The sequence below is a fragment of the Bubalus bubalis genome, chromosome 23 (genome assembly GCF_019923935.1).
Source record: "Bubalus bubalis isolate 160015118507 breed Murrah chromosome 23, NDDB_SH_1, whole genome shotgun sequence".
NCBI classification, from domain to species: domain Eukaryota; kingdom Metazoa; phylum Chordata; class Mammalia; order Artiodactyla; family Bovidae; genus Bubalus; species Bubalus bubalis.
Window position 1 is genome coordinate 44,203,531 of NC_059179.1, and position 22,908 is coordinate 44,226,438.

At 57.4% G+C, this 22,908-nt stretch overlaps 1 protein-coding gene across 4 annotated transcripts in view; it reads left to right on the forward strand.

Moving 5' to 3' along the window:
* LOC102413256 (phospholysine phosphohistidine inorganic pyrophosphate phosphatase) overlaps nt 1-22,908 on the forward strand; it is a 127,023-nt gene that overhangs the window by 40,671 nt on the left and 63,444 nt on the right. For 2 of the 4 annotated variants that reach the window (XM_045164205.1, XM_025274393.2), the window contains exon 6: nt 4,473-4,564. The exons of 1 other annotated variant lie outside the window; for it this stretch is intronic. In XM_045164205.1, the coding sequence (XP_045020140.1) occupies nt 4,473-4,564 (92 nt within the window). Of the gene's footprint in view, nt 1-4,472; nt 4,565-21,081; nt 21,547-22,908 lie in introns of those variants that run through there. One more of the 4 variants, XM_045164204.1, reaches the window with a different exon arrangement.

Consider the following 22,908-nt stretch of genomic DNA (forward strand, 5'->3'; position numbering starts at 1 on the left):
CTGGTCTCTGCTGGAATATGATTAAGTGACCAGGGTCTGGTACCTCTGAGGCAGTCCGTGCTAATTGTTAGAAAACCCTCGTGTTCACCTGAAACTGCCTCCCTGGCGCCTGGGGCAGCACCAGCTCAGCCTTTGTCCCCTTGTCCACAAGCGCCTCACGATTCCTCATTATCTGAAGGCCCACTCGGGAGACGCTTCCAAGGACATTTGCTTCAGGTTTATTGACGTATGGTTGACACACGTGTGGTGTCTTCTTCGGGGAAGGCTCTCACCCTTCCTCCTCCTATACCTGCTAGCCTGGTTGATACCTCATTCCCTTCAGATCCAAACTCAAAACCTCACCTCCTCCAGGAAGCCTTCCCTGACCACTGTGAGCCCCACGAGGTCAGGCTTGACCACATCCTGCTTTTTTTCCTCCCTGTGCTTTATTGCGGGTCCTGGCTATGTGTGTGTGAAATTACCTCATGAACATCTGTCCTCTGCCTTCCACCGGGAGCTTCATAAGGTGGGGACTGTGTTTCTAAGTCACTCTGTCCCCACCGCCCGGCCCATAGAGGACCCGATACAGAAGGGCTGGGGCACTGGAGGCCCGTCGTGAGGGCTGTGGACTGTCTCTAATAGGGCTAGATTAGGAGTTTACTCAATAAAACGTTTCCTAATATATTTTCCTTTTAAACATGTACAGATAGCTTATTATGTCCAGGCACTGCCCTGGATGCTTAACTTCCATGTTTCTGTTTAAATACCACATTAGTTGTACCCATTGTACAGACTGAAGTGGATCACGAGATTGCAGGGCTAGCCTATCGCACAGCTGGGACCCCGGGCCGACTTTCTCTGGTCCCATCTGAGCCTTGAGCTCAGTCTGACAAGTCTGGTGGCCGCATGGGGCCGGCCTCTGTATTCCCTGTCTCCACCCCTACCACTCCAAGATGGAAGGGACATTCCATCTGGACTCCTCACAGGCAGAGTTCAAATAGACGGGTAAGGGTCCCCTAGTTTGTGACTGCTTCACAGGTATCATTTTTACTTTTCTTGGTTTTGGTTTCTGCATTTGTTCACTGATTGGCCCTACCCAGGGTCTGAATTTCAGAGAAACTTAAGAAGAATTGTCAGTTTCAAAGCCTGTCTCCCCGTCAACATCGGGACACTCACTGTGCCCCAGGAGCCCGGTTCCTCGGGCTGTCTGACCTCCGACCAAGGACATTTCTGATCAGACTTGGAATGTGTTTGGTGTCTGATGTGTTAGACTTGACTTGCACTAGCAGAATCGTTTCCTGAAAATATTTTGAAGCGTTTAATCAGTGCGGTAGTTGAGTGAGGGAGGCTGCTCTTTTTCTTCTTTAAAAATACATTTATTTACGTAAAGAATCAACCCCAGTTCGATCCCTGGGTCAGCAAGATCCACTGGAGAAGGGATAGGCTACCCACTCCAGTGTTCTTGGGCTTCCCTTGTGGCTCAGCTGGTAAAGAATCCGCCTGCAGTGCCGGGAGACCTGGGTTCGATTCCTGGGTTGGGAAGATCCCCTGGAGAAGGGAAAGGCTACCCACTCCAGTCCAGTGTTCTGGCCTGGAGAATTCCATGGACTGTGTAGTCCATGGGGTCGCAAAGAGTCAGACACGACTGAGCCATTTTCACTTTCATGTAAAGAATACGAATCCATTTAAATGGTGGTATTCATCGCACAGGTTGTTATGTTGAAAGGACATCCACCAGTGATGACTGAGGTTTCAGCAACAGGAATGCTGACTGTGGCCCTCGCCCCTGACTCTTGCTTGGTAACTGTTGAGCAGTTCTATGGTCTGGGCCTCTTAAGTGTCCTTGTTGGTTATCCATTTTAAATATAGCAGTGTGTACACCTGTTCATCCCAAACTCTCTATCCCCCCTCCCCGTCCTTCCGCCCGGCAACCATAAGTTCACTCTAAGTCTTCCAGCTGGTTTTAAGTTTTTCTCCTCGTCCCTGGTTTTGAGCAATTTGCCTGTGTTGTGCTTCAATGTAACTGTCTTCATGTGTCTTGTGCTTGGTATTGATTGGGATCTTGGAGCTGTGGATTTATCATTTTTGTTGAGTTTGGAAATTTTTCAGACAATATTTCGTCAAATATTGTTTCTGTCTCCTCTCTGAACATCTTGCTTTCAGGGATTCCAGGCCTTTTGAAGTTTCGTCATTTGGTCATTTTCTTAAAAATATATATATCTTTTCTCTCTGTGTTTCATTTGGGATCGTTTCTATCGCTGTGTCTTTAAGTTCATCAATCTTTTTTTCCTCATTGTCTTACCTGGATTTAATCTCATCAAGTGTTTTTGTCTTTTGTTTCAGACATTGTAGTTTTCCCTTTTAGAAGCTTGATTTGGATATTGGTCTCTACCTAACTTTGGGAACGTATGGAATACAGTAATAACACCTGCTGCAATGCCCTTGTCTGCTAATTCTTACATCTGGGTCAGTTCCAGTTCAGTTTTCGTTGATTTCCTCTTCATTGTGTGTGATTATTTGTCATCTTTGCATAGATGGGATTCATTTTTATTCAATTTTATCTTTCTGAGTGCTGGATATTTTTGTGTGGGTGCTAAGTCGTTTCTGTCATGTCTGACCCTTTGTGACCCCATGGACTGAAGCCCACCAGGCTCCTCTGTCCATGGAATGCTCCAGGCCAGAATATTGGAGTGAGTGACCATGCCCTCCTCCAGGGGCTCTTTCCCACCCAGGGACTGAACCCACCTCTCTTCTGTCTCCCGCATCGGCAGGCGGGTTCTTTACCACTAGCGCCACCTGGAAAATACTTTTGTGCTTTGTTCTGGGATACAGTCAAATCACTTGGGAATAGTTCAATCCTTCCAGATCTTGCTTTTAAAAGTAGGGAGGCAGCACAGAGCAGGCTTTACTCTAGGGCTGGGTATTCCTCACTGCTGAGTTGAGACGCTTCTCTGAATGCTCCCCAGTGCCCTGTGCATTATAACGTTTTCCAGTCTGACTTTCCAGTCTGATTGGTGGGAACAGGTACCATTCCCCAACTCTGCAGGAGGTCCCGGCTCTGTTTTAATTTTTGGTGTGACTCTTCCCCTGGCCTCGGGTGGTCTCCTCACTCACCTGTGCTCACCAGCAGTCTGCCCGACACTGCATCCTTCAGGGGGACCCTCCGTAGATCTCCCCTGTTCTCCCAGTGCCCGCTCTTCTCTGATACGCTGCCTCGGTCTCCCAGCTCTGAGCTGCACCTCCTCAATTCAGGGGGTCTGGGCTCTGCCTGACTCCCCCTCCCTGTGCTCACAGACTGGAAACCCTGAAGGCAGTCCCCGGGGGAATCCACAGGACTGTCTATTTCTCCTGTATCTCAGCACTTGTCCTTCATTGCCTGATGTCCAGTGTCTTGAAAACTGTGATTGCATCTGGTTTATCTGGTTTTTGAGTTGTTTCAGGTGGGAAGGGGCTGCTTTTAGAAATGATACCCAGGCTGTGAGTATTCCGTACACATGTGTGTGTATTTCTGTTTGTATAAATTTTTTGCTTTTTATAAGTGGTAAACTCACCATTGAAAGTAAAAGCTTCTCCGTTGGGGCTACAAAGATTGGCCAGAAATTCACTTAGCTTTTACAAAATAACCTGGTTACAGAGTATTTGTGAAAGTAAAAGTCGCTCAGTCGTGTCCGACTCTTTGTGACCCCATGGACTCTACAGTCCATGGAATTCTCCAGGCCAGAATACTGGAGTGGGTAGCCTTTCCCTCCTCCAGGGGATCTTCCCAACCCAGGTCTCCTGCATTGCAGGCAGATTCTTTACCAGCTGAGCCCCAAGGGAAGCCCTGCAGAAGTTTTGGCTGGGGGTAAAATTCAGCCTGTGTTCGAGCAGAGGTGAGACAGTGTCAGCTCCCCATGTGTCCCTGTGGCTCCTGTGTGTTTATTTCTGGCTGTGCTGGGTCTTCAGTGCTGTGCGGGCTTTTCCCTAGTTTCGGGGAGCCGGGGCTGCTCTCTGGTTGCGGAGCGTGGGCTTCTCATTGTGGTGGCTTCTCTTGTTGCGAGCACGGGCTCTACGGCTCTAGAGCTTCAGTAGCTGTGGCTCCCCAGCGCTCGGGCCCAGGCTCAGTAGTTGTGGTGTACAGGCTTAGTTGCTCCTCGGCATGGAGGGTCTTCCCAGATCAGGGATTGAACCTGCGTGCCCTGCATTGGCAGGCACATTCTTTACCGCTCAGACGCCAGGGAAGGCCACCTCATATCACTTTGATACCTGTTGGTTGATTTTACGTTCTGCAAATATGCACCATTCAGAGCTGCAGCCCATGGCGGGCAGTGGGAGATATATTCAAGCAGGTTGACTTTTAGTCAATATGACAACAGTATTACCTTGTTTAATGTGTACGATGGTGGTTTGAAACATCGAATCAAGAGGTTTACAATGTCAGAAAAGATGAGGGAGCACAGGAAGAAAGCCGTCCCGACACCGCTTCTCAGCGCCTTTCACTATCTGCCCGACAGGCCATCATGATCGGGGATGACATCGTGGGCGACGTGGGCGGTGCCCAGCGGTACGGGATGAGAGCCCTGCAGGTGCGGACCGGGAAGTTCAGGTAAGCGCCCGTGGGAGCCTGCCTCCCATGGCCTGCCTGCCTCGTGGATTCCAGGGTTTCATTTTTCATCTCCAAAATAAAGGGTGTTTCTCCTTCCAGATGTAAGAGCAGACTGTGGGCATCCAGTGACTTTTTGGTAACTGCCCCCTAGACAGGCCTGGGTGCCTGTTAGTAGCAGAGAGTGGCAGGGAAAGCAGCTTTTGATAAGGGGTCTGAGTTTCAGACCTGGGGTTGGAGAAGGGTGCCGTGCAGAGACCATGCACTAAAGGCTCTGGCCGGCTGCCGAGCCCACTGCATTGTGGGTTGGGGTGGCAGAGCCTGGGCCTCGTGCCCTTGGCCCCGTGGCAGACGGGTCACTCTGCTCGGAGGTTACAGCTGCTGTGCGCGACTCCTCTGGTCACTGCCTGTCCTTTTCCTCCATGTGTCTGGCTCTCTCACCTAAAGATGACAGGTGTGTGGCCAGGGATGAGTCAGGGACACTTGGGAGCTGAGCCTCCATCTCCAGAGTGTCTTCTCTGCCGGGAAGTCAGCCTGGCCTCGCGTAGGTCGCCGTCAGGCGCCTGTCGGGGTCCGGGCACTTGCTGTGTGTGGAGGTGCCCTGCAGTGTCCGAGTGTGGCTCTCTCGCCCGTCTCAGATGTCAGAGTGTCGTCCTGCCTGACTCTAGGTGGTTTTGACTGTGGCCATTCAGAGGAAGTACTGTTTTGTTGATGCTGCAGAGACTTACTTAAAACGTGGTTGCCTTGGGTATTTGGATGTGGGGTGGGGGTGGCGGGGATGGACCTCATCAGCTATGAGCAATCTGCTTAGACCGGGTCAGAGGAGTCGATTCGAGGGCCTGACCCTCACTCTGAGGCCTGTCTCCTGTGTGAGAGACCCAGGCGGCCTTTGGATTTGGGACAGGTAGGGGAACACCAGGTGAGTGAGCAAGTCTTAGCGTCCCTGGGGGTCTGAGGCCAAGAAGTCCCTTCCAGCCTCTTCCTGGCCCTCCCAGGGTGTCAAAGGCCCCCCTTGAAGCCCCCAGCATGCCTTGAAACTTGGACCTCCTTTCTCCCCCACGTCCTCAAATGAGGGTTTCGAGGATTTCCTGGGTCTCCTTGGCTATGTCCAGCTTATGTCTGACTCAAAGCCTTGTCAACATTCTCTCCCCTGTGGTCCTCTGTCCCCCTCCCTCCGAGTTGCTGAGCAGGAGGACTTGGCGCCCTGATGCTCTGCTGGACGGTGCTGCCGAGTCCCTCATGCCACCTGTCAGGAGCCGGTCCGGCCCAGGGAGCCCCTGTGAGCACAGGCACAGGAGTGGGGCCTCCTTGCTAAGAACACGGTGCTGAGGCTCAGAGTGGGGTGAAGAGTGAGAACCATGTCTTTTTTTTGTGTATGTACTGGGCTATTTCTGATTTCTTAGGAAGAAAAACTTGTCTTCTGGGATTAAATGTAGCCACGGTTGGGGTCTTTCTGGCCAGCCCAAGCTGTGCCCCTGTAACTGAGAAGGTCTTGCCTTTGCCCCAGGCCCCACATGTACCCCTAGGTCGCTCAGTCCCTGAGGAAGGTCCACATGTGTGGTCAGGAAGCCCACCAGTGGGCAGGTGGGCATGCGGGCGGCTCTGTCCCACCGCGCACCACTGGGGTCGGCACTTTTCTGAGGCCCCTGTCGCCCCATCTCCTGGAGAGAGAGACCAATCAACAGTCGGCCTAATTGACGACATACGGATATTCTGGTAACATTTGGATATTTTACAAAACCAGGATAGTAGTCCACCTGCCTCCTTCTCGAGCCACGTTTTCTTCCATCTCTGCTCTCCAGAGCCTCGCTGTCTAATGCAGTGGCCACAAGCCGCAGGTGCTGGGGAGCCCTGGAGATGAAGCTGGGTTAAAAGTGGGCATACATGAGAATTCAAGGACTCGGTGGGAGAAGAACATGAAAGGGTCCATTCATAATATTTCACACCGATCACGTGTCGTAGTCCTGATGACTTATATTAATTTCACTTGTTTGTTCTCATTCTTGGCAACATGGCTACTAGAGCGTCCTGGCTCGCCTCACTGCTCACACCCATCCGGGTGCCTTTCTGGTGGACAGCGGGGCCCCTGCACGGCCGCCTTCTCCCTGCAGATGGCACTCTTGGTGCATGAGGCCTGTGTGGCACTTGCTTGAAGCTCACGGCAGGCCCTGTAGCTGGCTTGGGGCCAGTGAGCAGCCTTGGCACTTTGGTACCCTGGAGACTGGGCCAGCATTCCAACCGTCCAACCCCCCACCCCCTGGGGCAGCACCCAACTTCCCCCTCTAGGGTGGCCCTGCCTGCCCCTGGAGCTCTCCACCCCTCTGGCCACCTCTGCGAGCCGGCCACACTAGGTCTGAAGGTCGTCGTGGCCCATATCTGCACCAGACAGGAGCTGGGCGGGGACAGTGAGGTGTCCTTACTATGCGCTGGGCCTCTCCTCTGAGTGGCCCGAGTGGGTGCGCTGTGTCCCCTGCTGGTGGCCCTGGCCCAGCCCTGACTGCACTGGGGGATCGAGGTGGGTGGAGGATGGCCTTGTCCCAGGGCACAGGTGGCAGAGAGCCCTACAGTGAGGAGCCTGGTGCTCACGCTGGGCCACGTGGCTTCTCCACTGGCTGGAGGCCTAGGGCCGCATGGGGAGGCTGAACAAGTGTGAATCTTGATGGGGGTCCGGCCTCTCCCTGGGACTGGAGTGGGTGGCGCTGGTGGCCTCTGGACAGCCCCACTGCAGGTGCCCCTCAGGCCAGCGTCTTCTTGTGCACGCACTCACACACATGTGCATGTACGAGGTTGTGGGTCCGACCACGGCACTGCTGGGGGCGTGGGACTTGGACTTGCCCATGGCTGGGAGGTCTCCCTGTGACCTGCCATGTCTTCGTCCTCCTCTCTCCTTCCTGCTTGTATCGCAAAATGGCCCAAAGAGAAAAGGGTGAAAGAGTGGGGCGAGGTCACGGGGGCCTGAGCTTCGGAAGGAGGGCTTCACAGGGCCTGCCCCTACTGTTACCAGTAGGAAGGCTCGGGGCCTGCAGAAAAGTGGGCCAGGCCCCCTCCGGCAACCCCAGTGTCTGGAGCCAGCGAAGCTCCCAGGGCAGACAGCGTGCAAACACAACCCGCCCAGCAGGGCAGCAGAGTCATGGCTGAAACCACACAAAGCTTGCTGATCATACCTGCTCTGCCTGGAAGTCCAGCCCAGCCAGGGTGTGGTCCTCACCCGGCCGGCAGGTAAGGCCTTTCGGGCGTTCTCCCTGCTTGCCCCTTCCTGGCATGTGTGACGCACCAGGGCTGCCGGCAGAACCTTCCAGCCTGAAGCCAGAAGCCACTGCTCCTCCAGCTCCGTAAGGTCCTGTCCCAACTCCCCCGGGGCCCTGAGCCCCTCGATGACAGGTCCTCACGGTGCCAGTGAGTCCTGGAGATTAGGGTGCAGGCTCCCCGCCACCAGAGGCCTTCCCAGTTGAGTTGGCTACAGCCTTGCCCCAGGCCACCTGGCAAGGTTTGGCAGAGGCTGGGCTGGAGCCTGGTTGCTCCGCCCCCAGGTGGGTGCTTCTGCCTCTGTTTTCTTCCTGGGAACACCTAGACCTTGCGGTCAGATTCCAGGAGCTGCAGGAGTCATGGTCCCAGCTGCGCTTCAGGGCGCAGGCAGGGCTTGGTGGCTGAGTGATGGGGGGCTGGGCTGGGAGAGCTGCACCCCCACCCCCAGGCACCATGGCCCCCTTCTTCTCTCCTAAGGACAGGCCTCATCTTCCGTGGGAGCCGGGCCCTGTGCACCCTTATTTTGACAAATTCAGGCCAGAGACGTCCTTCCTAGCAGTGAGATGCTGTCTCCCCAGTGGAAGAGGAGGCGCTCAGGACATCTCGCTGACCCTTCACACCTCCTGACAGCCCCCCCCGACCCCTCCTCCTGGGGACACGCCAGGAACGGAGCGAGGACCCCGGACGGCTGCCCCTTGCACCCGCACAGCAGGCGTCTCGCTGCAGGGCCCACGCTGGTCGCGCTGTGTCAGTAACTCGGCCGCGTGGAGCCTGCTTTGGGTGTCTTTTTGTTATTTACTCACGGCTGGATAACGTTTTATGAGCTCAGAATGTTCTTGACAAGCAGTTTGCCCTTTTGGACTTGGGAGGGGCCCTCGACTGGGGCTGGCGCTCCGTCCACACTGAAGCTGGGCTGGGGCTAGGGTCCCCATGGTCGCTGTTCTCTCAGCCGGGGGTGAGGGGGCAGGCAGATTCCAGCCACTTTGCACGAGGCTGGAGGATGTGGGGCGCAGAGACTCTGGTGGTGGAACCAGAGGCTGGCGTGGAACCGGCCAGGTCCGACTTGGCCCTGACACAGCGGCTGCCCGAGCCTGGCCCTTGACCCTGTCTCCCATCACTTTGCAGCCACTGACTTCAAATCTTCCTTAGGAGGCTCTGGTTCCTCTTTGGAATGAGATGGAGTTTTCTTCTAGGGCCAGGTGGTATTTGAAGGAAGTGAGCGAACCTGGGCGTTGGCTTTCCAGCAGTCAGTTGTCACCATGAGACTCTTGGAGGCCAGGGTTGTGGGTGGTGGCCTGGCCGGCAGACCCAGGGGTCGGGAGCCCACCAAGCCTGGTCCCATCGTGGAGCACATGTGCTCCAGGCGGGACCCTCTGCCTCGTGGAGTGAGCGCTCCTAAACCTCGGGCCTTTGGTAGACGCTCCCGGCCGGGGAGGGGCTTCCATGTAGCTTCAGGCAGGGCTGCAGGCTGAGCACAGAGACTGGAGATGGCCAGCTACTGCCCGGCCGCAGCCCAGCCCACCCAGCTGCGGAGAACCAGTTAATGCCGGGCTCGGGGGCCTCACCCCTGGGTCCTGCGGGCTCCATCCTGGCTGCCAGTTGGGGGAGGGTCTGGGAACAACCCCACCGTGGGACATCAGTGGACCAGCAGTCAGCCCAGCAGGCAGCCTCAGGCTGGGTCAGTCTGGAGCGTGCGGAGCTCCTGGCCACAGCAATGGGTATGTGATCTGAGCTGGGCCTAGGATTTTTGAGAACCCCTAGGAAAGTCGCCAGTGAAATAGAAGCTGAGAAGTACCAGTAGCCATCTGTGTCTTTCCAGGGGAAAGCCTGTCTAAGGGTGAAGCTGACAAGCAGGCAAGGAGAGCCTGGAGACAGAGAGAGAGGGAAAGGAAGAGAGAGTCCCAGTTGTTGGAGCACCTGGATCTAGCTCTGCCTGAAGCTGGTCCCACCTCTGGCCTTTGAAGTCGAGCGGGCCAGTGAATTAGCGTTTTGGTTAGTGATGCCCCAGGAGCAGTGTGGTACCACGGGGTTGGTCCAGAAAGCCGTCTCCCCCAGGCCGGTCGACCATGATGCGTGCCCACTGGGGAACCCGCCCCAGGGTGCTGCTGCTTTACGCAGGTGGATGGCGTGGTGTGCTCAAACAGCACAGTTGGGAGTCTCTTCCTTTCTCTCTCTCTGTCTGCAGGCTCTCCTTTTCTGCTTGTGTGGTGTGCAAGCCCCGGTCTCCATGGTGTCCCCCGCAACCTTTTTAAAATAGTCCTTGCAATGTTAGCATTTAGATAAATTCTTTTATTGTAATCTGTATTTCTTTCCATTTCTGCCTACCATTTTATTTCCAAAATTTTAAAAAACAGAACCCAGAGCATCTTCAATATAGTATCTATAATATTCCATCATAACCCACAGTATTCAAAAACTACCAGACCCGCAAAAAACCTCCCCAGAAAAGTATGGTCCCTATGCTAAAAATGTGTTAGACTTTTCCATGCTGCCCTTGCTGAGGGGCAAATAGAGACCTCGACAGTGGGCTTCAGCTCACAGCCCTGCTGGCTCGCTCTCTGGAAAGCGCTGGAAGGATCCTTGTTTAACCTCAGAGGAGGCTGCCCTGAAGGTGTATCAGAGCGGTCCCAGAATAGAACGGGCAGCCTGGAGAGGGGTGAGTGCTCGTCCCTGGAGACAAGCCGGGGCCAGAGCCACACACGCGCCCTGAGTCTGCGGCCCTGAAACGGACACCTATGGGTGCCAGGATGTCTCTGTCCTTCCGGTTCCACTCCCCCACCACCATCCCTGGGATGACAGCGTTACCGCCTCCTACTTGGAGATGTGGAAACTGCCGCCCAGGCAGGTGGGGGGCCCTGGGACTCGGTTATCCCAGCTGGGCCTGTCATTCACGCCTGATCCACCAACCAGCCTGTGACTTCTTCCTCTCGGTCGTGGGCTGTTAGCATCAGAGCTGGAGCCCAGGGGTTAAAGCCATAGATGCAGGTGTGTAGGCCCTGAGCAGCAGAGGTGGGAAAGAAAGGCATCTCCTTGTTAGAGAGGGTTTGGTTGTGTCTTTGCATCCTTGCGTGTGTGCGTGCTAAGTCGATTCAGTCACATCCGACTCTGCGACCCCATGGACAAGCCTGCCAGGCTTCTCTGTCCACGGGATTCTCCAGGCAAAAATACTGGAGTGGGTTGCCATGCCCTCCTCCAGGGGATCTTCCTTCCCAACCCAGGGATCAAATCCGAGTCTCTCATGTCTCCTGCATTGGCAGGCGGGTCCTTTACCACTAGCCCAACCTAGGAGCCCTTTGCATCCTTGGGTGTCTCCTAAGGGCTTCCCTGATAGCTCAGTTGGTAAAGAATCCGCGTGTCTTCTAAGTATTTTATAATGGAAGTGCAGCATTCTTATCAGAACAACAGTTGCTTTTTAAAGTGCATCTGTGCCACCCTCCCATAGGTCTGGGAGTTGGGGGATTCTTTAGAAGAAAGACCACCTCATAGGGCAACGTGGTTAAAGACAAAGCAACCCAAGTGCCGTGGTGCTCCTGAGCTGGCGCACGGCTCTGCCCTGAGCCCCAGGGCCCAGCCAGGCTCCCTGCTCACACGCAGGACCCTGGGTCGCTGGACACAGGCCTCTTCACAAGGCAGATTCCCTTCCTGGCCTGGGAGCAGGCGCTCCGGCTCCTCTGCTTCCGTGTCCGGTGCCAGGACATGGCCTACGGGTTGGGAGGGACACTGTGCACCCTCTGAGTTCCTTCATCCAGCAACGGGCAGGGTGGAGACCCTGGTCCCTGTGACCAAAATCAGTGCCTTCTCTGGGCCACCACACACGCACAGCCATCTGTGACCTCCCCGCAGCAGCCCCCACCCCCCAAGGTCCCATACCCTGGCTCACACACACACACACACCACACACACACTCACACACTCTCTCACACTCACACACACTCACACTCTCACACACACACACTCACACACGGATTTGAACCTGAAGGGTGGCCGCCCAAGGGTGGGCTCCCGGACGCTGACACACACACATACACACACTCACACATACTCACACTCACACATACTCACACTCACACATACACACTTACACACACACACACACACACACACACACACGGATTTGAACCTGAAGGGTGGCCGCCCAAGGGTGGGCTCCCAGCCGCCCCAGCACGGAGTGGGTGCCCAGGACTGTTGAGTCTGCACTTGCAGACTGGCTGGGGGTGAGTGTATGCCGGGCAGAGGAGCTTGAGTCAGCCCTCCCTGGACTGAGGGGGTCGGAAGGCGGGGTCAAGGCTCCCCTTGTTGAAGGCCCAGGCGCCCCCCCCGCCCCCCCCGCCCCCCCTACCCCCGCCCTCCACCCACCGCCTTGATGTGTGCAGTCCAAGCCCACCTGCCCCTTGGCATCTGGGACAACGTCTCTGACCCAGGGCAGGGAGGGGCCTGGTGGAGAAGACCCGAGAGGGTGGGCAGGGGCAGCCTCTGAGCTGTGCTGTGCCCTAGAAGGGTCCCGGGGGAGCGCGCAGGGGGCCCAGATGCTCTGCCCCCAGGTCCCTGCTCCTGTGCCCGCTCCTGCCCTCACCTCCACCCCTGGCTTCACTGCCCACCCCCCGCCCTCCAGTCTTACAGGGTCAGCACTCATTTCCCCTCTTCCACACGCTGCTTTCAGCGGGGGCCAGCAGTGGGCACCTTGCTGCCAGCGAGTGGGGCTTTGAGGGCAGGGTGTACACCTGCACGCTCACACAAGCGCACACTCAGGCCCTGCAGCCCACCCACCCCTCCACCCCCGGCCTCACCCCTCCTCTGCCAGCCCTCGTGGAGAGCCCCGAGGTGCTGGGCCCGGCTGTGGAGAGACTCCCCACCGGCAGCGGGATCCCAGGCCTCTCCCACCAGCCTCTCCCGTGCCCTTCTCTTCCTCCAGCTCCCCTGCATCTGCTCAGGGGAGGGGGCCTGAGAACCCAGGGTTCCTGGTGAAGGTTCCTGGTCCAGGTCTCCTCTGTGAGCTCGCGGGGAGACCGAGGCTCCACGGAGAAGGCGCCCTTCCATCCGTCACCACGCCCGTCCTCTGCTGGCCGGAATCCTGCTGTTGTTAAGGCCTTGTCTGATGATGGCTTCCCGGGGTCCTCCCGCCTGTAAGGGCCTTAGGGGGCTCCCCCAGCTCTGTATGGGCCTCTGAGTGGCAGAGGGGCCATCTCAAGGTCAAGGGGATCCCGTGGCAAGCTGGGGTCCATGTGGGCTCCCACTCCAGGCCGTTTCTCTTATACCCCAAATACCCCTCACCTTGGGGGGATTACCTGGATTTCCCATGGCCTGATAATTTCCAAACCTTTTTGGAGATTTCCAGAAAAGACAAATGCCACGGACCCTTCTCCCAGAGCCAGATCCTGCCCAGGTCTTCCTGGTAATTCCATTGCTTCCTTTATTGAGAGGACACTCCAGCCCTGGGGGCAAGGCCTGTCTCTGGACTCCCATCTGGGGCGCCGAGGCCTCGCCGGTCTTGACACTGACGGTCTTAAAGATCCCAGGACAGTCATCTCGTCTGATACTCCCTCGTGATATGGCCCAGGTTACGCACTTGGGGCCAGAGCATCACAGAAGCGATGCCGTGCGCGTCTCCGTGCGTCGTGTCGGGAAGCGTGCAGTGTCGGTTTGCCAACAACAGTCATGTGTTAACCTGTCTGATTAAGGTGGCGACTGCCATAACGTTACGTAAAGTTATGGGTTTTCTTCCCTTTGTAATGAATAACTATTCGTGGGGAGACCCTTTGGGTAAGAATCCTGTTCCTCACCCTACTTTCCATCCACGAGTTTTTTTTTTGGCTGTGCTGGAACTTCATTGCCGCGAGGACCTTTCCTCCAGCTGCGGGGAGCGGGGGCTGCTCCCCAGTTGCGGTGCTCAGGCTACTGGTTGCAGAGCACAGGCTCTGGGTGCTCGGGCTTCAGTAGCTGCAGCTCGTGGACTCAGAGTTGCGGCTCCCCGGCCCTAGAGCCCAGGCTCAGCGGTTGTGGCTCACGGGCTCAGTTGCTCCGTGGCATATGGAGGCTTCCCAGACCAGGGATCGAACCCGTGTCTCCTGCATTGGCAGGAGGATTCTTTCCCACTGAGCCACCAGGGAAGCCCCCGTCCACTAGTTTTAATGTCTGTTGTTTCTCCTTGAGCTAACTGTTTCTGTAATGGCCCACCAAGTAATTCCATCATTCATTCTTAACATTTGTGATTGATGCTCTATTGTACGGAAGAATGTTCTTTTCTCCCCACTTATTTATTTTTATCTGTGTGGACTCACGGATTCCTGTGTAACCCACTAGGTGATAATGTATAAGCATCGTAATTCATTTGAATGCTCAAGTGGTCACCGGTGTGGCCAGTAACAGCCTCTTCAAGCTGGTTCTGTGTCCTTTTGACCCCCCCGTCTTCCAGCCCTTTCTTACTTTCTGGCAGAAAAACGGTTTCAGGGTCATTGTGTTCTGTCTCCGCCTCAGTGCCAGAGTCAGCCGTGTCTCCCGGCAGCCCCAGTGCCTTTGAGTGGAAAGTGACATTTAGAAGCAAAGACCAGGACACTGGATGTTCGATTGCCTCTGATCATCCCTTCTCTCAGACCCTCTTGTTGGGCAGAGGTGGGAGACATGCGTGCGTGCGCGTGCGTAATTCACACGTCCAACCACGCGTGTCTCTGTTCCTGCCTGTGCCCATAGAAGACCACGGGTGCACACCAACACCTCTGACCCCGCTCCAGCCCCACCAGGCCATCCCAACCTGGTGCCTTTGCACATCTGTACCTTTTTCCCCTGACAGGAAGAAGCCGGCATCTGTCATTCCTGTTTACTTAATTGGTCTGTCACCCTGTACCTGGCTGACCCCTGGCCCCGCTGGACTGTGTCCCTCTCACGCCCCGCAGCGCTCTCCTCATGAGGGGCTCTGCCCCTCCCATGCGCCCTCCCATGCCAGGGCGCCCAGCTGCCTTCCCACCAGGGAGGAAGACCCCAGACCTCCATCCATCTCCCTCCTCATGCCCTTCCTGTTCCTTGAGTGATAGGACTGGGTTTTCGCCAATTTCATCATCCCCACGTGCCTCGCGCATGGCGGACACCCTGGTCTGTGTAACTGGGCAACCAGGATCTTCCCCGTTGGGAGAGGCCTTTCAGCTTCCCAGACCATTTTTTTTTTTTTTGTCACGGTTCTCACCCTTGCCCCACAGGTGGGCAGGGGAAGTCGGGCGTTCTGGGGAAGATGCCGACCCGCCCAGGGTCTCCCGGCTGGAGAGAGGGCGTTCCACGGCTGGTTGCCAGCCTGTCTGTCGAGGCTGTCCCCCTTTGCCCCCATGAAAGCCTAGTCACGCGGTGTTAGGGGTGTCACCTGGGCTGCTACTGCCGCCACTGTGGCAATCACGTGCTCTGAAGACGGAAAAGAACCCCAGGCTCAAATCCCGGCTCCGCCACCTCCCAGCTGAGCCTCAGTCTTCTCATCTTTAAAATGGAAGTTTGGGGGCAGTAGCGTCAGCGCCTTCAGCACAGGAGGAGCCGGGTGAGCCGACAAGCGCAGGGGGAAGTGGGTCTGTGATACACGGGAGCATGCAGCACAGAGCGCCCGAGGCTGCCGGCCTGACCCCCCACAGCCCAGGCGTTCTCGAGGGTGGGCTCGGCCAGACCCGCGCCCCTGGGTAGAATCACAGGGGTCATCGACTGGGGTGTTCAGGTGCCGCTTTGAAAATTCACCCCCACATCCTCAGATTTCCAAGCGCTCTCCCTCATCCTTAGATCCCCAAGCACTCTCCCAAAGGGGCTCCCAGCCTCCCCTCCGTGTGGGGAACGGTCAAAAGCTTGCACAAGTTTACGGACGTGGACGGTGGAAGGGAAGAATACAACCATGTGCCAGGTCTCTCGCCGTTTGTGACCTTGTGGCAGCCAGGCGGAGCAGGGCATACCACGGGGCCAGCCATCATGAGCCGACAGATGCTTGATTAGGAAGCTTGGCTTTTCTTTTAAACAGGGCACAGGTGGCTATATCCAGGCTTACTACTCGGGGAGGAGGGGCAAGCTCCTACCCTACCCCACCCCATACCCAGATGCAGGGAGACACACCCCATCCTTGCCAGGCCGTCTCCTACCACCCAGAGGGCACCCAGAGGGCAGCTCAGCTTTGTAGGCACCTTCACGCATTCAGCACTGTGTGGGGAGACCAAGTGGCCTGGAGGGTCCCCAGCCCAGTGATGGGCACGGAGTGTGTGTCCTGGGGGCTTGGGGGCACCCAAGGAGGACTCCGTGAGACGCAGAGTGCCGGGGGAGGGGGCTGTGAGGGTGGCGCTCAGGATGTGGGCTCAGCAGGGACAGCATCCGCCCTGCTGTGTCCTGTCTTGGGTCTCCCCAGACTGCCGGCTCTGAGTGAGGGATGTGGGCATGGGGCTGAGGACATAGGGGTCTGGGCAGGGGGCCCGGAGGTGCTGGGCTTCTGGAGTCCCCTCAAGGCCCCAGAACGTGACCGAGTGGTGAGTGGGCTGCAGGAGGGAGCCTTGCAGTGTGGCTGCAGTATTTCGGGAGCAGATGCCCCTTGGGAGACTGGTAGCGCCTCTTTGCCCTGATGCTGGGTGCTCGGGTGCTGGGCACGCAGGAGCTGGGTGCTCAGGGGCTAGATACTCAGGGGCTGGGTGCTCAGGTACTGGGCATTCAGGGGCTGGATTTCTTCCTCCACTACAGCACCCGTGGGTTTTCTTTCATTTTTTAGAGTCTCCCAAATGTGAGGTTGTAGAGGCAACCAGCGGCAAGAGGGAGCAATGGTGGCTTGTCAGAAACCACAGCTGTGTGGGGAGGAAGCCAGGGCACAGCTCCCGGCCTGACCAGGTCTGGCCCGGGGCTCAGACAGGGACAGGCTGGCGGAAGGGTGTGAGTTTGGGGGCTTATGGCAGGGAATGACATCTCTGAGCCACCACCTGGCCCGCATGTGACCCTGCACGGGCTACTTTGCGTCTCTCTGCTTCATTCCCGTCTGTGAAGACAGATGCTGCTGCTGCTTTTGTAGGATGCCGTGAGGTCCAGGTGAGCCGGGTAGGTACAGGCGAGGCCGTGATGAGCTTGTCCCCTCCCTCTCAGGCTCCTGACAGATCTCTCGTGGTTTCTGGCCTCGTCGGTAGCTTGGCTCTGGCTTACGCAGGGCCAGGAAGAGCTCAGTGATGCAGCTGTGGAAAGTAGCCGTCAGGACGTGCAAATAGTTACACATAAATATTCATTGGAAGGACTGATGCTGAAGCTGAAACTCCAATCCTCTGACCACCTGGTGCGAAGAACTGACTCATTTGAAAAGACCCTGATGCTGGGAAAGATTGAAGGCGGGAGGAGAAGGAGATGACAGAGGATGAGATGGTTGGATGGCATCACCGACTTGATGGACATGAATTTTAATAAACTCTGGGAGTTGGTGATGGACAGGGAGGCCTGGCGTGCTGCAGGCCATTGGGTCACAAAGAGTTGGACATGACTGAGCGACTGAACTGAACTGAACTGAACGACTTTCATGGGGTCTGGGTATTTTCTCATGTGCCTTGCTCCTTGGAGCCCAGTGGTTAAGCACACAGGCCCTGGGACCTGATGCCCCCTGTGTGCTCAGCTGTGTGGCTGTGGGCTGGTTACCTAACCTCTCTGTGCCTCAGCTTCCTCACTGTGGATGTGTCTCCTTCTTACCGTTGTTGGGAAAACCCTAATTGTAACAGGGACAGACACGGGACCTTCACCTAAGGTCACAGAGCGGATGAGAGCCCCTCTTTGAACCCTGGAGTCGACTCCATAGCCAGTGCTCTGAATCCTCCCCCATGTGCCATGTTACCTTGTGAGTACGGTCCATTTCTTTCTGGACCATTCTAGACTAGTCCAGTGGAGTTTGTTGCCCTCCAGGGGTGCATGCTGTGAAGTCCGGCTGGGCGGGGGTGCCAGCACTTTGAGGAGCTGCTCCCAGCTGCCAAGGGAGCTGAGCCCAGGGGCTCAGGGTCTGTCCTCAGGCTAGGGCCCAAGCCCCAGTTCTGCTGTGGTCCTTCAGGGGACCAACTGGGGGGGCTTCCAGACCTTGCTGTAATTCAGCCTGCGCATCTGTCTTGTCTGTGTTGGGGCTGCCTCAGATTCTGCTGGGCTGGGGTGGAAGTTCTGCTTTGAAAGCATTTAGGAGCTTGAGAGAAGGAAATGGCAACCCTCCAGTGTTCTTGCCTGGAGAATCCCAGGGACGGGGGAGCCTGGTGGGCTGCCGTCTGTGGGGTCACACAGAGTTGGACACGACTGAGCAGCAACAGCAGCAGGAGCTGGAGAAGCAGATGAATGGGCTCAGACCTGTCCCTCACTCGTTGCTGACCGTTCTGTCCCCCCAGGCCTCATGGGTCTCACGGATGCTGCGGCTGGAGCCCGGCAGGATCCTGGCAATGCGTCTGTGTCATTCCTTGTCTAGTTCTGGCCAGCATCAGCCAGGAGGGGGAAGATGGGGTTAGCCTTCTTTGGAACCCCCCAGTAAAGAGGAAACCTCAGTGTTTCCACGTGAAATGGTTTAACATAAACTCTAGTCCAGCCCCACTGAGGCCGCCCCAGACGGATCTTGCCAGGGCAGGGTGGCAGCTCACGAGCACCTCCTAGCGTCCGAGCTCCTCTCTGCAGGCCTGAGTAGGTGGGCAGCACTTGGGCCGCTGGCCAAGGGACCCGGCCTCCAGGTGACCAGCTGGTGCATCCCTGAGCCCACATGGACGTCTGCCTGAGGTCCCGTGAGCCCAGGGGTGAGGCTGAAGGAGGGGAGGGGAGAAGGGCAGGGAAACTCCTGGGTCACTTTGTTAGTAACCTTCAGAAGGCAGGAAGCAGGCCAGGGTCTCACTTGACTGGAGACCGTTGGGAACCTGAGTTATTTAAGAGCCAATCTGTGCGGCAGCTCTGAGCCCAGGAGAATCAGACCGGTCCGGCAAGGACTGGTTTAGGACAGTGGGCCTTGATGGGTCCTGTTGGAAGCTGCTCCACCCTCCTCCACTGCCGGGAGTTGGATGGACTGAGCTGTGAGGGTCTGGGTGCGGGCTGTGGCCCGGGCCCTCGCACAGCAAGCCTGTAAGGTAAATACAACATCTCTGGGTTCTGAGCAACAGAAACATTTAGTAACCTGGTGGGACCCAGGAGTCAAACCAAGTATGTCTGACGGCAGAGCCCTGACCACAGCCCCCACCCTGCTCACCTGGACTCAGCTTCCTCACCTGCTTTCTCCATCTCTGTGCTGCCAGGAGACGGGAACACAATGCCCGGGGTGTCAAGGGCCCCCAGGAGATGTCGGGGTGTCAGGTCTCTGCCCCTGTGGCGGGGGTTTCTCATTGTTGTTCAGAAGTGGGGACGCAGGTGGGAGGCTCCGGACGGCGTGAATCAGGCTGCCGGGAGTGGGTGGCAGGCGTGCCCAGCCTGCTGGAGCCCGTCGGGCAGTCGGGTGAGGCGGGGAGGCCGGGACCTGTTGATGACTGTTGGCACTGGTGCTTGGAGCCTGTTCTGCACCCCCAACCCCGGCCCAGGCCCAGGCCTGAATCAGATGCCAGGAGCCCAGAGCTCCCTGAGCCCTGTCACTGGTCCATCCAAAGATGTACCTGAAGGCCGTTCCCATCAGAGATAACAGCTCACTTGCCACCCTGCCCCCATTTCACAGATGAGGAAACTGAGGCCACAGAGCCAGGTGGCTGGCATGAGGGCCTGCCCCAAGGGCCAGGCTCCCCATCTCCTGCTCCCTTGGGCCCCCCATCTCTGTGCCCAGTGCTTTGGGCAGAGTGGAGGCCAAGGTGACCCAAGACGTTGGAGGTCTCAGCCAGGTGTGAGTAATGCAGGCTGCGTCGTAAGCAGGAGCTGCCGAGTTGCCTGGATAAGCGTGTGGGTTTGTCCCGCCACCGAGCAGTGATTTGGTGCGGGCAGGTGTGGCCCGGGGGCCACAGTGGGAAAAGACCCTCCTAGGACTCGGGGTTCTGACTCTCCGGTCCTGACTGGACTCTCTTCCTGGCGCCCCTGTTCCGGTTGCCCCTTGCCCGGGTGACCTGCCGGAACCTCCCACCCTGGTGCCCAGGGCGGGGCCCACCGCACCCACTAGGTGTGGCTCTTTGCAGGGGCTCCCCACCAGCTGCGTGGACCCCCGCCTGCCGTCTCTGCCCACCCTTAGTGTTCTCGGTGAGGAAGGGAGAGGCCTGCCGCCCCGAGGCTCTGGTCCGCGCGCACCCAGCCCCTTCAGGAGAGCGGGCCGCTGCTCCGGCCGAAGGGAAGGTGTGGACAGGCCTCCTTCCCCCGAGATGGAGGCTGCCCACATTCACTCTGGACCGGGCAGGTGACTGCTGGGGATTTGCCGATTGGCTCCTGAGGAGACCGGCGGTGATGAGGTTACAGGCAGACCTTCCATTTCTTGAGAGGCGTGCACATCTAGGAACCCTTGGGGATTGATTGTCCAGGTGCGTCCCTCCCACCCCGTCCTGCACGAAAGTAAGCCCAGCGTGGCTGCTGACTTGCGCGGGTCACCCAGGTATCTGGGAGCTGACTCAAGTTCTGCTCGCAGCACAGGCTCTCACCGCCTCTTAAACTCTGCGTGGCGAAGGAGGGAGGCGCTTTCTGAGAAGTCGTGCTCCCTCCCGAGATAGTTTAAGGCACTTTGCTTCTCAAAATACTACAGGGATTGGATTGTTTTTATCCTGTCCTCGTGCAGTCCGGGGGTACTCTTGCTGCCACTTGGGCAGATGGACTTCAAGTGTAGGATGGTTGTTCAGGGCTTCTTTCTGGGGGGACTTGGATCTTGGATGGTTGGAGGAAATGAGGGGTGCCCCTGAGGTGTACTGGGAGCCCCCCAAATGTCTCCTCTGGCTCTTCAGCTCTTAAAACTAAAATGCCCCCTTCATTTCCTGAGTCCCCCGAGGAGAGGCCGTGAAGCCTCTGCAGTCAGAGCCACCTGCCTGAGTTCAGTCACTTGAGGCCTCAGTTTCCATATCTTTAAAATGGGTCTCTGAGGGAGAACAGAACGGCGTGTTGTGCAGAAAGCATTAAGCACATTTCCCTCACGTGGTGAGCGAGTGGCAAGCTCTGGCTGTTGTCATTTTTGTTGGTGTCCCCATCAGTGTGATGATGGGGGGCACAGGCTTGGGTGAACCCTGGCGGGGAAGGCTAGCATCCCCGCGGCACCGCTGTCCACAGAGTCTGCAGAGGCGCTCTGGGTGGGTGGGCAGGCGTGCCTGGGCCCTTGGGCCTCCAGAGACAGGGGTCCCCACCTGAGCCAGGAGTGCAGCTCAGGCCATGGCCGCCCCCTGTTCCCCCAGGTCGCCCTGCAGGAGGGGCCTTTCACCAGAATCTGGAGCCCGTGGGCATCTGGAGTGGCTCACAGCATCCTGAGGGAAGCTGCCCACACAGGCTCAGAGCCTGGGACGCTGGTTCCTTCCACCAGGGCCCCCCAGACCCCATCGGCCTGGGCCCCCACCTGCAGCCTGCTCCGTGTACTCCACTCACCGTCAGCAGTTGGAACGGCATTTTCTCTCGGGGCCTGAGGGCTGCAGGAACGTGAACATCTTCTGCAACAGCCCCCAGGGTCTGCACAGGTGGGGTGCTGAGACCAGTGGGCCAGAGTGCCTGGTGGCTTACAGCGGACACTCATCCCCTCTCCTGACCATTGAGCCCACTCCTGGGTTCTGGCTCAGGCAGGGCTCCAGAGCCCCCAGGAACTGGAGCCAGGAGTTGCAGCTAATGGGGCCCCCAAATACCTTAAGGGGTTCATGAAGGTGTTTTAATTTCTTTCAAAATTAAAAGGAAAAAAACCCTCAAACTTTTAAGGTCAAAGAAAATGTTTAAAAAAATCTTTTTTCTCATGTCAGAAATACATGATACTTTTGAGGCTCACAGAAATCTGTTAAATTACTTACATTCTTCTTCTGGAAAAGGAGGCCCCTAAAGTCGTTGAGCACCAGGTGCACCCTTGCCGTGTGAGAGCCTCCACGCCCCCTCAGCGGGCCCGGGCCCCGAGTGCCGTGGACCAGGAGGCATCTGTGGCAAGATGAGCGCTCACAGCCCCCTGGGCCCAGATGGTGGATGAGGTCTGAGCCTGACTCATCAGGTGGACTTTTATCCTGAGCTGCTTTGTGGGGAGAGTGGGGCAGGGCTCTCTGGTCGGCAGGAATGTGGCCTTTGGCTCCAAGTGGGATGAACTTCTGAACCCCGGGGCTCAGCCCCTGAGCTGTTAGTGGGGACCACGACCACCCCAGTGGACTCCACGCAGCAGCTCCAATGGTAGACAGCTTCACATCCTGCGAGACAGCAGTGTGGACCCGGGACAGGGCCTCCTGTGGGGTCAAGGGCATCGTGGTCCCATCAGCCAGAGCCCCTGTGAACGCATCCCTCAGTACACGCAGCACGGGCTTCCTAGAACACACTGGGGGCCGGGGGCTTCTGATGTCATCTGCAGACTGTGATGCTGGAGGGCAGAGAGGATGGTCCCCTTCTGCTTGGATTCCCACCTGGAAGGGGTGCCACCTCCCCGAGGACTGGGCAAGATGCTGCCATCTGCACAGGGGCAGCCCATGCCCACACTTGGCCTCTGCCTCCGGAGAACAGGAGCATCACAGCGGGGGCCTCTGAGAGGCTCTGCTGAGACACCCCTCCTGAACTGGAAGGGGAAGGCCCTGCAGGCCTGGAGCCTGAGTCACGGAAGACCTTTGTTGCGTATCTGCCCTCCTGACCTTCTCGTGGCGCCTGTGGCCCACAGCTAGGGTGCTCTGCCAGCAGCTCCCCTCAGCGACCCACCCGGCTCCGTTTGGTACCTGCAGGGCGCCCTCAGGCGGGCGATAGTCCAGGTGTGAACCTGGCCCTTCTCCGAAGCACCTGTGTCCTCACCTGGAAATGGGGGTGGAGCGCTGTCTGGACTTCACGGGCGTGCCAGGATTGAATGAGAGCATGCTTCTCCCACGGTCGAGTCACACCTGGCCCGAGTTGGAAGCTCCACAGGCGGCCCCGCTTCCTCCACGATCGTTATTACAACTCACCGCTTGGGGCGGCTCACAGTCTGGTGTCAGCCTCCAGCTCTTCTCCTGGGGAGCTGAGGGGCCTTCTCAGCCTCCGGGGGGGTGAGCCCTGCCTCTCCCCTCTGTCGCTCACCA